The following is a 17,133-nucleotide window of genomic DNA, read 5'->3' on the forward strand; positions in this document are numbered from 1 at the left end:
TTTACCGTACTTTGATAATCGGCTTGAACGTGAAATAATGTAATATGCGTACGTACGAATAGGCACGTGCACGAATATATGAACTTTCATAAAAGGCTTTCTCGGAACAAGATCGGAAGGTTGGAAATAGCTTGGCTGTTTCGAGGAGACGGTACGAGCCATTTTGTTGATTCAACCGAATCTCCTTTCGGTCGAGTGGCCGGTCGATCTGCCATGAAAACGCGCTCGCGCGCTTAAACGAGATTAGGACAAGGGCAAGCGGAGGGTTAAGTAGTTGCCCATTCTAAGGATGCCCGGCGACGCGACGCGACGCGACGCGACCTGACCACGTTTCTTGCCATTTCGTTCCTCGAAATCTCGCTGCAACGGCATGCCCTTTTTCTTTTTCTTTTTTCTTTTTATTCTTCGCTTCTTTTTTCCGATTTACTTTACACTGCCAACTCAACGTTTAGAGCACAAAACGTTTGTCTCGTCACGTCCAACTTTAAGAGACGAAACGATCGTAACATTGGAAATTTTTCTTTTCCCATGGAGAAACTTTATCGTTTATTTTCTTCGTGGAAATTCGGAAAAAAGAGCTGTCCAACTGTTCCATCCGTAAACGTCTATACGTCTACCGTGAGGTTTTTTTCGTTGACGAAGCAACTCCATCTCTGCTCGAAAATGTTAGCCTTTGAGTGGAAAACTGAACGAAACGTAAAAAAACGCGAGACCTTTTTCGGAAATTCCACGTCCACCATTCTCTCTAATCACCGTTCTTCGAGCAGCGACCACGGGTTGATCACGGTCACGAACAATCGTGGAAATCAGCCCAATAATCAGCCGAATAACAATCGGCGGCCGACCGATGCATGCCATCGTAATAAACACGAATGCCGAATGATATACATACATGTACGTACGTACATGTAGTGGCGACGGTATATTGTATTACACATATACGTACATACGTACATACATACGTATAATACAGAGCGGCGATTTATCGTCGTTCCCTATCCAACGACGAGTAGGGAAATTGGGACACGCCCGACATTGTTATCATTTGCTTCGAAGCTTGCAGACGCACGCGCGCACGCACACGCTTGGGCGTGCAAGATCATACCTTCCTGCTGATCTTTCCTCGCTCGAACAGGGCATTCACAACGCATTCAACGAAATGTTTCTTAGCTGAGATCAAAGTCGATATTCCTCGTTCGTACGTACGTACATATGTAACAAACACATGATAAACAAAGTTCGTTCGAACAGTAATACGTTCGTCTGACAAATTTGTGGGAAATTTTCTTTTTTTTTTTTTTTCTTTCGTTATGCCGCGTGTAAAAACACACGGAGAAGTATATTAGTAATAATATATATAATATAAATATAATATGTATAATGATATATATATTAGTAATAACTAAATTTATTAGAGAACGTTAATTTTTGAAACCACATTTTGGGCACAGATACGCTCAGGTCCAAGTACTATACTTGCAGCAATTACTCGCGTCGGATCGCGCGTATCCCAATTCGACTAAACGTTCGGTTCGTTCAAGTCTCGGCTAATTCTCTGCCATCGGAAACGAAATTTCATCTTACTCGAGCTCGTCGAATCGAAAACGTGAATACTTTAATTTCTAATCGCTTACCGTTCTGACGACGCACCTGATTCGCAAATGATTCGTCCAACAAAAATGTCCAACTCCACAACTGTTCCCAATACTTTTCCTCGTAAATCTACGTATCTCGTCGCTCGAATCTTTCGAAAAAAATCGCTTCCGTTTCCACGCACTTGTCCTCTCCACTCGAGAGCCCAACTATCTATCTACCGTTTTTCCAAATTTCAATCTTTACGGTTATCGGGCGAGAGCAATCTCGAACGTGGGATAGCAAGCTGGCGGCTGCTCGAGAACTGGCAGTTGGTAACAGCGCGAACAACATCTACCTATCTTTCGGTCCAGATCGAACGAAAAGTTTCAAACTATTCCAACCGAAAGTCCGAAAATTTGAACAGCCAACACGTTTGAACAGTTTGTTGTCGCTGCGGCCACAGCACCTGCGACGTGCGAAACCCGACGAGTTTCTGATTGTTTGTGCAACAGATCGTAAACGTAATTGACGACAGGTACCTACATACGTATATATGTCCACGTGTACGTCGTATGTCACGTGCACGTGTTAGGTGCGAGAAAGAACGTTACGTACGTCAAACATGATGATCAAACGCTGATCCTTTCGTTTCGTTTGTTCGATTCAAGGACAGTCGAGGCCATTTTCGAACCTTCAACCAACATTTCCGGCATTGTCGACAGAGTTGGTCGCGCTGAATAATAATTAATCTGACAAAATTTGCGATCCATTAAGAACTGGCGCGTACAGTATCAAACATCGCAATAGCGATAGCGTCTGTTCCCGTGGAATTAATCTGCCCCTTCCTCGCGGCTCGGTCACAATATTTACACATTGCGGACAACGACACGTGCATGGTAATTGGCCCGCTTCGCGAAACTTGCATCGCGCACTTTGCTTTTAACCCCCCCCCCCCCTCCTGTCCTCTGTTCCCAGTCGTGGCCATTACCGAGCAACGCGTAATGGAAGCAGCAAACACGATTAAAATAATTAGGGATGCTCGACGAAACTCGATGGAGTTTGCCGGTCGGCGGAACCGACTAAACACGGAGCCCTCGATTAAACGGCTGCCGCCAATTTCTCCTTGTGTTATGTATGTAGCGGGAATCAAAGCTGTCCTCGCGGCCTGTTTCCCTCCACCGTTTCCCTTAGACATCTTCTTACACGTGTTTCGTTTCTCCCTGCTTTCCGCCCTCGTGCCGAGCCACATTTCCATAGATTTGCAACGTCCCTCTCGCGTCCCAACTCCTTCTCTCTCAACTTGCCCCGCTTGTCCCTCGTTGTTCTTTCGGCGACGAAAGTTAAACGAGTTGGTGATTGTCCAGTCCGGCAAATTTACGACAAAATTACGTGTCACGGACTTGCTGCTCTCGATACAGCTGGTCGATCGTGATTAAACTCCAGACGAACCGGAGAAAAGAACCGCTACAAAGAAGCGGAAAAGTGTCGCAAAGTCGCAGGTTTTACGGACGAAACGAGCTAGCTACGCTTGACTTGCCCGCAATTTTCTGTCGGAGAAATACATAATTGAAACGATCCTATCGAACGAGCAGGACCAACTCAACTCACCGTTGCCGAGACTTGTTTGACCGTGCCAAGTTCTCAAGCTGCGCACCTGACCAGAAGTAACTGAATTTCGCGTAACACCGCAAGACGTGTCCTATCGCCAGCAGCATCCGCGAAATTGTTCCTCTCGTTTGCAGCTGAATCGATCGACCTAACCCTAACCACCAAATACGATTAATTTCCAATTCGGAGGGAAATTACACGTTAGTTAGACCGTTGGACACTGTGTTAGACTGTGGACGTGCCGTTGTGTGTCTTTGCTCGTGTCGGTGGAATCGGAAAGAGGACCGCGCTGGGAGAGGAAAGAAACGTAAGAGACGATTCGGAGGATTCGGAGGAAGCGAGTAGAAAAATTCATTCTCTGACGTGGCAATGAAGACGCGCGAATGAAGACGCGCGCCGGGAGAAGGATCAGAGAAGGAACGTGAAAGGCTAGAACAGTAAGAAGAGAAAGAGATTTACCAATAAAGAGACAGACGCGACAACGACGTTTCGACAGCCTTCCGCCTATACGAAAGTCGACCGCATTTTCTTCCATGTTGTTCCAACTTTAGTTTCAACGCTACTTTGTCACGTGTCGCTCGGTACTTTGTCCTGTTTCGCTCGGAGAGAACACACAAAGAACCGCGGCGCGCGCTCATTCAAGTAGCCGAATCAGCATTGGCCTTTGCCTCTGACCTTCCCTTCCAAACTCTCTCGCCAACCAAACTCTTTCTTCCCTCTTCCCTCTTCCCTCTTCCCTCTTCCCTTTCTTTTCACCCATTTCTTTTCTGAAATTTCTATCTCCGACAAACATTTTATCCCCGCTTTATCTTTTATCTTTTCGGACTCGTAACGATGATGAATCGTAACGCTCGCGATGCGCGAGTCTCTGGCGGAAAAGAAGATACCGATCATCGATTGATCATGAATTGATCTTTGAACTTTTTACATCTTCTCGTTGTCAGCCGCGCACAGATTACATATTTTTTTCATCAGTTCGACGCAACCTACGTTTATTTAGGAGGAGAATATCGAAACAACCCTTACAATGAAACGATGCATTGATTAGAAAAGTGTATTTGTATGAATTAAAAAAAAATATATAAAGATTTTTGAAACGAGAACACCGAGCTTGTCTTTTCGATTACCATCAGTCTCTCTCGTATCTGTTTGATACGAAGAATATTTTCAACATGCTCGTCTAAAATTTTTCTTCTTCGTTTCATTATTTTGTAAGCAACGTGTCCCCATAAGGAGACATTACAAACACTCATAAAATATTATTCGAATAGTATTCAAAATTCTTACTCGAGTCTTCCAATTTTGGTTGTGGATGTGTACATGCCTGTGTTTTACTGGATCAACGAAAGGAAATACCGACGTGCCGCGATTCATTCGAGATTTTAAGTGAACGAGTATCATCGACGATCACGACGATGCCAATTACCGATTTCCAGATATCGTCGTCGTGTCAAGCGGACGCGGAGAGACACAGCTTCACGAAGCAACAAAGAGGCAAATCAGCAGACTTACAATATCGACTGGCCTAGTTTTTAAATTGTTCGGACAACCGTCGCGACGTGGCAATCCGGTTCCAACTACTTCGACTACAATCTTGTCTTTCGCGTAATATACGTCCCAATCTTTCTTAATTGCTCGTCGCGACTCTCGTTATCTCGTCATCTTCGATACACCGATATCCTTTAGAATCTTTATTGAAATTAATTATTACATTCCGAAGTGTACGAGCACGCGTGTGCCTGCGTGTGACTACATAGTCAACAGTACCTAAGCCTGAGTGTCTCGGAGTCTCGAAGCCTGGCAAAGGAATTCCTCATCTTTCTTCGTTTGGACCAGCTTGACTCGCTCGACTCGTTCGACTCGCTCGACGATCAGAGGAGCGAACGAGGGCTGAGAGAAAAGAAATGCGGCGGATACAGGGATGTTCGGTCTGTTTCCCACCGATAAATAATCGTTTCCGCGCGAAGAAAGTTGCGAGCTCGCTTTGCGTCGTCTGAAATCGATAGTCGCTCCGATCGATCGCGTCCTGAGATTGAAAGAACGCAAGCGAACATCGACTGGCAATTTCCACTTTTCGCATCTCCGGTGGAAAGGTTTCTCCGGAGAAACCCCTTGACTATGCGAAAAAAAAACTCAAATTCCCTGAAATTCGCAAAATCGTGAGTAAATCGTAAATTTCCCTAGATGTGTTTCTCCCTTATTTTGCCCAATTTCACACAATTTTACGAGAGTGTCCGAGTACATCTACAAACTTGGCCGCTCCGTTCGATCCTCAACGAACGAACGAACGAACGAGCATTTCACGGGGGAAGATGGATGAACGATCGAGAGACGATGCAATGGAAATTTGCGTCGCGTAACGTTTCCACGGTTCATTCGGCGCGATAACGCGAGCAAGCGTTTTACAATGTCGACGCAGAGACGAAATAACGAGCTAGGTGGAATTTTCTCGGAGAAAATGACCGTTTAAAAATGTCTAGCTTGTAACTTACGATCCTAAAGATTTGCAAGACTGTCAATCTTTCACGGTTCGTGCGTCCGTTTAGTGATTTATTCATTTCGCGAAACGAAGAAGAGAAAAGCAGCAAGCTCCGACAGGATAGTCGATGATCAAATACAATTGCTTTCTTCGTTTTCATAGCTTTCGTAGCACCTTTGTTCGTTCGAGCACCTATCGAAGAAATGATAATTCAAAGTTGAAATTTAAGTTCAAATTTAAAGTTAAAAGTTTTGTATCTCGAGCTTTGATTTGCAAACGACCCGGTAACGTCGTACGGTAGAAAAGAAAAGCTCGATCGAAATTCAATTCGTGGATGCAGTGCAACCGTGAATGCGTAAACGAGGGAAAAAGAAAAGGAAAAACATATCACGAGGGTGAGGAAGAAAGCGAACCTCTCCAGTCGCAAACCAACAAGCTAGAATCTATCAGCTTGCTTTTCGTTCGACGCCTATTAAAAACTTTGCAGCTGAAACGTTCCCACTTTCGCCCCTCCTATTTCTATTGAAACTTTTTATCGCACGGATATTCAAATTGGCAGACAAACTAATTTGCAGACGCTATTCAACCGCTATTTTACTCTATCATTGCTCTATTGCTCCTTTTTATCGGAATATTGCTCTTTTTTTCTCCGTTTGCAGGCCATTCGCAGATTTTCGACGTTTGTACTAATAAAATTCGACAGAGAGAGAGAGAGAGAGAGCGAAACAAAATCGAAAGAAAGAGAGGGAAGGGAAAAGTTTCAAGAATACGTTGTGTGTTTTCAGGCGATGGCGGTGGCACCTGCGGAGATGGAGACTCGATGGTGGGTGGCGGTAATTCCGAGAAGAAGGCCGAATACGAGACGAATCTCTTCCTCTATAGCGTAAGTATCACGCAATAATGCAAAGCGCGTGTCCCGTTTAATTGCAACTCACAGCTACGTAAACTGCGTGTTACTGACGCTTACTTGAAATCCTTTCCGGCTCAGTGTTGAAGTCAAGACGATTTCAAAGGCGATCGATCGTCGGAGGAAAAACGCTTACGCGAAAGCTTCGAGCCGGAAGTGAAGGCGAAAACGATTTGAATTCGCAGTTGAAATTTGTTCGATCGGCGATATATTCGCAGCGGGTATCAGCAGTGTGAAAGTTAAACGAATGAAAGAGAAACTGGAACGACGCACGGACGTTCCGACTCATTTTTCTCTCCCCTTTTTTTCTTTTCTTTCCTCGGGAGGAAGAAGGGTCCTTCATTAAAAAGCAAAGGGAAGTTGGATCCGCTGGAGTGTGCAATTCGCTTAATTGTCGTTCAACGAACAAGCAAGCCGCGAACGGATTCCTCCGCGGTCGCGCGTTTCTTCTTGTTTCGCTCTTCGAAACATTGTCCTTCGCGACGACGGTTTTTCTTTTTCTTTTGTTCGTTCCCCATCCGACGAGGCCCTCTCCCGCCCCTCGAGTGTCACGGGTCCTCGAGGAGCTTCTTTTTCTTATTGCTATAATCGCTATCCCCGCGAGCGGTTTTCCCCTCGCCCGCTCGACTTTTCCACTACTCTCGACCATTCACATTGCTAAATTCTCGCTTCTATCCCGTTTATCTCTCTCCACCGTCTCTCTCACCATCTTCTCTCCCTTCGTCGCGTGATCCGATATCTCTTGGCTCTCTCGTCTCGACGGAATGGTCAATTTACATTCTCTGCGTCTTTCTACTTTTCGATTGACTGTTTCGTATATATCTCGTGATTCCTCGACGACAATGATTTGATTGTCTCGGCTAAGCGTTGCGAGAAAGACGATTGAAAATGCTGGTCGAAAAGCAAAGGGAAAAAGAGGAGAGCGCGTACCGACGAGAGGTCGGACAAAATAGAGTCTCTGGAACGAGCGATAACATATAGATATCCTTCGTATTCCCTCGGAACATCCAACCGTGAGAACGACCGAATGCACCAATTCGGCAGAAACATTGACCAACTTCTCGGTTTCCCGAAGAGACTCTCGACAAAGAAGGTATATAAAGGAAAGACGGAGGGTGGCGAAAAGCAACAACGAGGGAAACAGAAAAACGGAGGGAGGGAGAGAGAGAGAGAGAGATGGACTGCTATAGAGAGAAGCAAAACGTGTACAGGAGGAAATCAGCGACGATAAGGCTGACCTGGTCAAAGATAATTTCGACGGACCGAGAGAGAGAGAGAGAGTGTGTGTAGAGAGTAGAGAACAGAGTGGAGAGAGAGAGAGAGAGAGAGAGAGAGAGAGAGAGAGAAAGAGAGCGGTTGCAGCTCGAAGAGAAACGGATAATTGGATATCCAGGAATCGAGGTCGAAGCGAAACCGCGCGCGCGTTTCAGTCTATGAGGAGGCTACGGTAGTAGTCAAAGGGAGCACGTTAATTAACCGGCTACAGACTGCTATAGACTGTACACTGTAGATTCTCTCTCTCTCCCTCTCTCTCTCTCTCTCTCTCTCTGTAGACTGTAAGCTATAAAGTGTAAATTTATCGCGATGGGTGGCACGCGTTTCCAGCCTTCGTTGCGTCATTCTCGGATCACCATCTTCTCTCCCTTCCCGTTTTCTTGCCGTCAGAATCTCTGCCTGTCAGAATCCGATCGTTACGTAACGTTGCTTGCACCTGGATTCTTCGTCCTCGTCTTCGTTTTTATCGACGCAAAGATTCGCCAGCCAACCGCGCTGTCGCACGATACAAATACTATAAAGATATAAACGAAAGAAACGATTCTCGATTTACGCTTTAGCGATTCTCCTTGTATCTAAATGGTATCTAGTACATACCAGATCTATCTATTACCGCAATTTTCTCCTTCTCCATCGTCTCCATCGTTTCGCATTCTGTGGACAAGACAAAACGCTCGTGGATAAGAAGCTTCCAAGCTTCACTTTCTAAATCTTCCACTGTCATTTGTTAATTGAAACTTATTCATTCGGTTTAACCTTGTTAATTCAATTCGACCATCTCGTTAATTCGGCTGTTGGCTGGCCTAGAATTCGATGTCGTTCGACACCACGTCGTCAAATATCTCGTCCACAAAGTTCCAAAAGGGCTACTAACAATAGCGTTGTCAACCATCTCGTCCTTTCATCCAGCCATCCGCATTTACGTTCACGCTTGCCAGCTCATCGTTTTTCCGATCCCTCGTTCCTAACTACTAACGGCGAAAATTAATTAATTAGTGGCATCGTTTGAACAGGACTAGTTGTAAGCAAATTCGATTAGAAACGGGCGAGATAGCTGGTCGAAAAAAACGTTAACTTGTCGTTAAACTTTGACGCAAGCATAAATCGAATCGTACAGTTATCGCGTTATTATCGGTAAATCCTCCCCGGAGGATTGATTCGACTGATACCGATAATTCGACTCGATCTCGCGTTCGAGGCGGCTCGCCGAAAGTCACCAGATTAATTGAAAGAAACATTTTCTCGCCGAGGAAAGTTTCTTCCTAGGCGAATGTTTACTTTCCAAAGTTCCTCGTTGAAGAAACGCCTTAATTTTTCATTCGAAAAATTTGTTTGCACTCGAGATTTTGCTTCCACGAGAGATTTTCCTTCCTCGAGACAACTAGTTTTACCACTCTTTGTCGAAGATTGAAAGGAAGAATTTCGACGAAAGTTCTTAATTACTTCGTGAGATTACAGAGAGCTTGATTACGACGAAAATGTCGCGTGAATAATATTTTATATGTAGTATTTTATCGAAACGATCGACGAGAGACTTGGAGAGAGAGAGACTTGGGTTGGGTCACCTAATTGTCATTTTCGTCACGCTTTTCGTAGCTGCTGTTTCCAAAAAGTTCCAGGGGCCTGCGGCTGCGCGTGTGCATCAGGTGGAAATGGAAACAGTCTCAAAGCGATCCAATTAACGAGACGTTTCACGCTAATCTGGTCACCGGAGCTTTCGATGTGCTGCCAGGCACAGGCTGTTGAAACTATGGCTTCTCTCGCCCGCTAATTATCGCCGTCACCTTTCCTGTCCTTGTCCTTGTCCTTGTCTCCTTAAATCGAACGATCTTTTCAAGGAACTTTCAAACGATCGGTCAAAGTCGTACAGAGGAGCGCAGGCCGTATCGCAACAAGGCGCGATCAGCCGATTTTCTTGCTTTTCAGGAAGAGATGGAAGTCCGGCCTCGAATCTCCACGCTGCTCAACAGCCTGTCAGACTACAGCAACACGATTCCAGCCGCGACCGATCCGGATGCCAAAACTCCACCTGTTCAGGGGGGAGCACGAATGGGCACCCTGATCGGTGTCTTCCTGCCCTGCATCCAGAACATCTTCGGTGTGATTCTCTTCATTCGTTTGACCTGGGTCGTTGGCACCGCTGGCGCCATTCAAGGTTTCTTCATCGTGTTGTGTTGTTGCTGCGTGGTGAGTTGCAAACGTCGATTGGCAACAAAGACGAGCAATCGCACTTGATTCGAGACACCAATGTCACAACGAAAACCCGACAATCAGTCCGACGTTTCGCTCCTTTCTCTCCTCTTTCGTCCTCCTCCTTTTCAACTCGATTCTCTTGAAAAAAAAGAAAGAGAAAACGAAAACGAAAACGAAAACAAATGTTCCGTATCTGCGCTACTCAGACGATGCTGACGGCCATCAGTATGAGTGCGATCGCGACCAACGGCGTGGTACCAGCCGGAGGCTCCTACTTCATGATATCCAGAAGTTTAGGGCCGGAATTTGGTGGCGCTGTGGGGATGCTCTTCTACACGGGTACCACCTTGGCCGCTGCCATGTACATCATCGGTGCCGTGGAAATTGTCTTGGTAAATCAATGTTATCTTGGTCAGAAACAATCATCATCATCATCTTCATCTTCTTCTTCTTCCTCTTTCTCTTTCTCTTTCTCTTTCTCTTTCTCTTCCTCCTCTTCTTTTCCTTTTTCTTCTCTTTGTTGGATCTGATCGATCCAACTGATCCAATGTCATAGTCAGTCGTGTCGCAACGTAACCCTTACTTTTGGCAAGCAAAAAAAGAAATTCGTTTCATTAGCATAGTTCAAACCTTTAATCTTCTCTTCTGTTTAAAGAGAGAGAGAGAGAGAGAGAGAGAGAGAGAGAGAGAGAGAGAGAGAGAGAGAGGGTAAAATAATTTCGTTAAAATCTGCGTAGACTTACATGGCGCCATCGCTCAGTATATTCGGAGACTTCACCAAAGACCCAAACATCATGTACAACAACTTTCGAGTATACGGAACGGGTCTGCTGATGGTAATGGGCACCATCGTGTTCGTCGGCGTCAAGTTTGTCAACAAGTTTGCCTCGGTGGCCCTAGCCTGCGTTATCCTCTCCATCGTGGCCGTCTACGTGGGCTTATTCTACAACATCTACGGCAACGAATCCCTCAAGTACATAGTCGCGGCGTACACTGCCCTTATTCGCCGCAACTTCCCTTCCAAACTCTGCTCTGCTCCCCGCCAAACTTTGCTCCCTCTTATCGTTATCCTTTTTGCAGATTGTGCGTTCTCGGTAGACGGTTGTTGAAGGATATCAACGTGCTGACCGACTGCAACAAGAACGTGAGCGGAACTCTTCATCGACTTTACTGCGGAAACAACACCGGCAAGTGCGATCCTTACTACCTGGAAAACAACGTGACCATCAAGAATGGAATTCGTGGATTGGCCAGTGGCGTGTTCTTAGGTAGAGATAGGTGTTCGAATGATAAGATCGTTGCAGGGTCGGGTGTACTACAATACAACTGCAACCGTACGTAACACGTTTTAGAGAACATATGGGACAGCTTCCAAGAGGAAGGCCAGTTGATCGCCTTCGGAAGCGACCCCAAGGACGTCGACCTGATGGCTCCGTCCTCGTTCAATCAGATCCAGGTCGATCTCACCACTACCTTCACCATTCTCATCGGTATCTTCTTCCCTTCGGTCACAGGCAAGCAATTCCTCTATCCTCCAAGCAATTCTCCTATTCTTCGAGTTTCTCCGCGCGCGCCGCGATCGCCGCGATCGCCGCGATCGCCGCCGAGAAATCGATGTCGACCCATTTCGATCGATCTCGAATTTCGCTGCGTTGCCTGCGCAGGAATCATGGCTGGCTCGAACAGATCCGGCGACCTGGCCGATGCCCAAAAGTCAATTCCCATCGGCACCATCTGCGCCATTTTGACAACCTCGACGGTGTATCTCTCCAGCGTGTTACTGTTCGCCGGCACGGTGGACAATCTTCTGCTGCGAGACAAGTTTGGCCAGAGTATCGGTGGCAAGCTGGTGGTAGCGAACATGGCCTGGCCGAATCAATGGGTCATCCTGATCGGTTCGTTCCTGTCGACCCTCGGCGCTGGACTTCAATCACTGACGGGGGCTCCCCGATTGCTTCAAGCCATCGCGAAGGACAGCATCATCCCGTTCCTCACTCCGTTCGCCACCAGCTCGAGTCGCGGCGAACCCACCAGGGCTCTCGTGCTGACAGTGCTCATCTGTCAGTGCGGCATTCTTCTCGGCAACGTCGACTACCTGGCTCCGTTGTTGTCCATGTTCTTCCTCATGTGCTACGGCTTCGTGAACCTCGCCTGCGCCCTGCAGACTCTCCTCAGAACACCCAACTGGCGGCCGAGGTTCAAGTATTACCACTGGAGTCTCTCCTTCGTCGGGCTGTCCCTCTGCATCGCCATCATGTTCATGACCAGCTGGTACTACGCGCTGCTGGCCATGGGAATGGCTGGCTGCATCTACAAGTACATCGAGTATCGCGGCGCCGAGAAGGAATGGGGCGACGGGATTCGCGGTCTCGCTCTGTCGGCCGCTCGCTACTCCCTGTTGAGACTGGAGGAAGGACCGCCTCACACGAAGAACTGGCGGCCGCAGATTCTCATCTTGGCCAAGCTGACGGACGACCTGGTGCCCAAGTATCGCAAGTTGTTCGCGTTTGCCAGTCAGCTGAAGGCTGGCAAAGGTCTCACCATCTGCGTCAGCTGCATTGCCGGCGACTACATACAAAACACCGGCAAGACGCTCGCTGCCAAGGTGAATCTGCGCAAGACGTTCGCGGAGGAGAAGGTGAAGGGATTCGTGGACGTATTGGTCGCCAGAGACGTGGTCGACGGTCTCAGTTCGTTGATTCAAACGACCGGACTCGGTGGAATGAAGCCCAACACCGTGATCCTCGGATGGCCCTATCGCTGGAAGCAGTCGCAGGAAGAAAGGAATTGGAGGGGATTTTTGCAGACTGTCAGGGCGGTGGCGGCAGCCCGGATGGCCCTCTTGGTGCCGAAGGGGATCAACTTTTTCCCCGACTCGACGGAGAAAGTCGTCGGTAACATCGACGTCTGGTGGATCGTTCACGACGGCGGTCTTCTGATGCTGTTGCCGTTCCTGCTCAAGCAACATCGCACCTGGAAAAATTGCAAAATGAGGATCTTCACCGTCGCCCAGATGGAGGACAATTCTATCCAGATGAAGAAGGATTTGAAAAAGTTCCTTTACGACCTGAGGATCGAGGCCGAGGTGGAGATTGTTGAGATGGTGAGTGAGTCGTTTTGCTCCCCTTGTTACCAATTTACCTTCAATACACCGCAATAACTTTCTCGATCGATGGGGAAAAGTCGCTCACGAGTCCATCGTTCGTCCAATCCAAACTATTTATAATTAAATAGGCTGCGTACTCTACCTGCTACGTATCTGCTATGCAAAGTGTTGCTTTCAAAGTCACCTCGATTCTCATAGATGGATTCCGACATATCCGCGTACACCTACGAGAGAACGCTGATGATGGAGCAGAGGAACCAGATGCTGAGGGAGCTGCGGCTGAACAAGAAGGAGTCCCTAGGAGTGGTAAGTGAATGACGAGATTGCAAAACCGATGGTCGACGACCACCGGCAAAATACAATACTAGAAAAGAAAAGAAAAGAAAAGAAAAGAAAAGAAAGGAAAAAAGAGAATAACGAGATACCTAGATTTAGTATACGTATTTGATATTTACTACTATAGAAATAAGAACTGCTATCGCTACGATTACTGATCGGTATGTGTCTGTTTGTTGCGTGCTCGTCACGGATAAGGTGCAGACATTGGTGGACTTCAACGAGGTACCCGCTGAAGAAAATTTACCTCTGGTTTGTCAGAAAATCCCCAGAGTTCCTTCGTCTGTTTATCGTCCTCCCTGCCTCTGTGTCTACTTTGACCAAGGACACGTACACACACGTACACGCGCACACGCACGAATCTGCGTTCTTTCCGCATCTCGTGAAAAGAAAGAAAAGAAAAAGAAAGGAAAAAAGAGAGAACGAAGGAGAAAAACAATCTCGCACTTCATTTTTCGTACATACATACATACGTACATACATACTTACATAACAAACACACACACACACACACACACACACACACACAAACGTAATGCATAAAAAGATAACAACAGCCACAATGTTCGATTCGAATTAACCAACTCACTTCCATATCGACAACGAAAAAAAACGAATGAATATCGAGAAAAATGACTCTCGGAGGTCTCACGATTCACGATTCCTCGTCACGATTCTTATACGTACAATATGTATAGTATATGGATCGAATAACAATACATCTATCTGTTTACCTTTCTTTCTCCCCCCCCCCCACCCCACCCCCCGTCTCTCTCTCTCTCTCTCTCTCTCTCTCTCTCTGTGACCCGCAACATTTTAATTTCAAATACCAGCAGTTTGCTTCTTTCTCTTGCTTCTCATGACTACGTTTTTACATCCATCTCCGAACCATTCACCATTTGGATCGACCATCCAAAAACGTTTCAGCTTTTGATTGGCACGTTTCGTAGCCGAGAATGCTTCCATTTAGCATTTCTAGAGTGCTTTGACGCTAGACTTACCATTAGTCGTCTCTTTCGACCGTCACTTTAACCGTCCTCCTGCTGCTCGGGAGCTACACGACAGCTGCTCGCACATTGACACGCTCCGATTGACGCTGTTCCAACGTGACACAGGTGCAGGCGATCGTGGACCATCACCACAACGTGGACGTGAAGGTGGCCACCAAGGTGAGATTCCAGGAACCTGGAAGCCAAAATTCAAACGTGGTGGACGAGGCGCAGGAGAAACTGGTGCAAGAGACGGAGGGCGGCAAAGAGGGGGAGGAGACAGGAGAGGCTAACGAAACCGGGGATGAAGCGAAGGAGGACAACGAGGAGGAAACGAAATTGATCGGCGGATCGCCGAAACAGGAGAACAAGGAGAACACGGAGAAGGAGGCAAAAGAGAACGAGGAGAAGAAGGCTGACAGTCCGGAATCGAAGAAACCTACAATTACACCGTGAGTAGTAGTCGTAGTAGTAGTATATCGCCCGGTTCCGTCGAGAAACGACGATTCGATTTTGATGAACTTGATGATTTGACTTCAGAGACGAGGGCAACGTCAGACGTATGCACACTTCCATCAAATTGAACGAGGTGATTGTAAAGAAGAGCAAAAACGCTCAGTTGGTCATCCTGAATCTTCCTGGACCGCCCAGAGATACCAAAATGGAACGTGAATCAAACTGTATCCTTTCTACGAATCAAACTGTACACATACATATATCCATGATAACGCAACGTGTGCACGGATATGATACATACATACGTATGTTCGACGCTAGACTATACTTTACATTCACCTTTTACCGCGTTCACCGCTTTTTCACTTTTCAATTCGTCCCTTTGCAATTTCCTTGACGAAAGCTCCGTACAGATATGGAATTCTTAGAAGTTCTCACCGAGGGTCTCGAGAGAGTGCTGATGGTACGTGGCGGCGGACGGGAGGTGATCACCATCTACTCGTGAACTAGATCGACTGGAATCGAAGTAATCGCCTCGCGACAGCGGACATCTAGTTTACTTCTGAAAGACCTAAACGACTTCACCCTACGGAACACGTGCCGTTCTCTTGTGCCATTGTCTCAGCAGTCTTACGCGTTGCGCGTCGCGCGTCGCGCGTTCCGCCTTGTGAACGAACACATCTTCATACACATACACACACTCACAGCCGGTTAATCGACGAAGAGGAACGCTGTTGATTGACGCCAATCGACATGACGCTGTTTCCGCGGGTACGAGCTACCTTCGAGAGGCCGCTACGAGAATGTCGATCGAAAGGACGACGTTGGTCAGAAGAAGAGAAACGTTTGGTAAAGAAAGAAAGAAAGAATGAAAGAAAGAAAGAAAGAAAGAAAGAAAGAGACGCTGACCCTCGACAAGAAGGCCAAAAATGACATGCCAAAGGATAAAATCATTTCCTTCGAGCGAATTTTACGCGTAATTTAGAATACATACGTAGGATCTGTCTCATTTTACACTCGTCCCTTTTCTCCACGAGGCTAGAGAGACTTTGAAACAAAACAAAACAAAACAAAACAAAACATAACAAAACAAACACAAAAACCAAAAAGAGAGAGGAAAAAAAAAAGAAGAAAAGAGAAAAAAGAAAAGGAGGAAGAAAAACGTTGTGGTTTTTATCCGTGTTACACGTCGTGCGATCGCGCGATAGTTTGCACTTATTGTCGGGCTGCATACTGAACATACTTCCTAGACTTCGTCAGTACACGATCGATGGGTTAGATTCTCAAATCTCTTTTCATTTCAAAGAGGAACAAGAGCAGAGGCTGGAAATATCTCGGAATTTCTCGGGTGATATCGTCATCGACGGAATCCGAAAGGAAGAATCGAAATCGAAAGGAAATTCGACGCGAAATTCGAGGAGTTTCCGTCGAACGAAACAAAAGGCCGACGCGTTTCGCGAGCATGTAAACACAAAAAGGAGAATGTAACTCACTAGCGGTACCGGCTCCGACGATTGCGCACCCCAACTCATTTCAAAACTGAAATCAAAATTTTTTGGTCCGAGGCTAAGATCGAAGCATCTACGAAAACCACTGCCAGAATACTTTCTAAATGCTTCGCGTTTAACCAAAGACGCGAGAGGCTCATTTTTCTACACGCATTGTCGTTATAGAGAGTATAATAGGTACTTGTGTATAATTCTACCGCTTGTAGGTGAACTTAGGGTAGCCTAGGATAGCGCGGTCAAGGGTGTGGGATACGTCGGCGAGAGGAGGGCGCGTGTGCAACGTGCATTTGGATTGGCACGAACACGTCACATTGGCAGCGCACGCACCGCGGATTGAGAAAAAAGAAAAGACACGTAGTACGTTGACTGTGTCTGTGCGGGTCCTTGCAATCCTTGCACGACGAGAACGAATCAAATTGATATCTGCGTGATATGTACGAGGAGATGGTCGTACCAGAAGAAATCGACGCACCAGAGGCAAGTGCGTCACTGCCAAAAAAGGAAACGGAAGGAAAGCAAAATATATTCTCGGAACCGTACCTGTCGGAGATCCGTACTCGCAAGGATCGATGCTAACGGGAGAAAAAGACGCGAGAAAAGAAAGATTTTCAATGTGCCAGAAACAGAGCGTAGCGCTGAGGTAGTTACTTGAAATTACTAATTTATATCACTTAAACACATCGCTACGATGACGTCAGAAT

The 17,133-nt window shown here is 46.6% G+C and overlaps 1 protein-coding gene across 6 annotated transcripts in view; it reads left to right on the top strand.

Moving 5' to 3' along the window:
• LOC122531394 (solute carrier family 12 member 4) overlaps window positions 1-17,019 on the top strand; it is a 95,091-nt gene extending 78,072 nt beyond the window's left edge. For 4 of the 6 annotated variants that reach the window (XM_043659272.1, XM_043659275.1, XM_043659277.1 and 1 more), the window contains 12 exons: window positions 6,448-6,545; window positions 9,771-10,031; window positions 10,244-10,429; window positions 10,775-11,010; window positions 11,118-11,305; window positions 11,390-11,551; window positions 11,702-13,140; window positions 13,342-13,449; window positions 13,678-13,731; window positions 14,595-14,920; window positions 15,009-15,148; window positions 15,338-17,019. In XM_043659272.1, coding sequence (XP_043515207.1) covers window positions 6,448-6,545; window positions 9,771-10,031; window positions 10,244-10,429; window positions 10,775-11,010; window positions 11,118-11,305; window positions 11,390-11,551; window positions 11,702-13,140; window positions 13,342-13,449; window positions 13,678-13,731; window positions 14,595-14,920; window positions 15,009-15,148; window positions 15,338-15,429 — 3,290 coding nt within the window. In that variant the 3' untranslated portion in view covers window positions 15,430-17,019. The remainder of the gene's footprint in view (window positions 1-6,447; window positions 6,546-9,770; window positions 10,032-10,243; window positions 10,430-10,774; window positions 11,011-11,117; window positions 11,306-11,389; window positions 11,552-11,701; window positions 13,141-13,341; window positions 13,450-13,677; window positions 13,732-14,594; window positions 14,921-15,008; window positions 15,149-15,337) is intronic. The other 2 variants (XM_043659273.1, XM_043659274.1) reach the window with 2 other exon arrangements.
• The last annotated feature ends 114 nt before the right edge of the window (window positions 17,020-17,133 follow it).

This window comes from Frieseomelitta varia, unplaced genomic scaffold (genome assembly GCF_011392965.1).
Source record: "Frieseomelitta varia isolate USP_RPSP 00005682 unplaced genomic scaffold, Fvar_1.2 scaffold_398, whole genome shotgun sequence".
In the NCBI taxonomy this organism is placed as follows: Eukaryota; Metazoa; Arthropoda; class Insecta; order Hymenoptera; family Apidae; genus Frieseomelitta; species Frieseomelitta varia.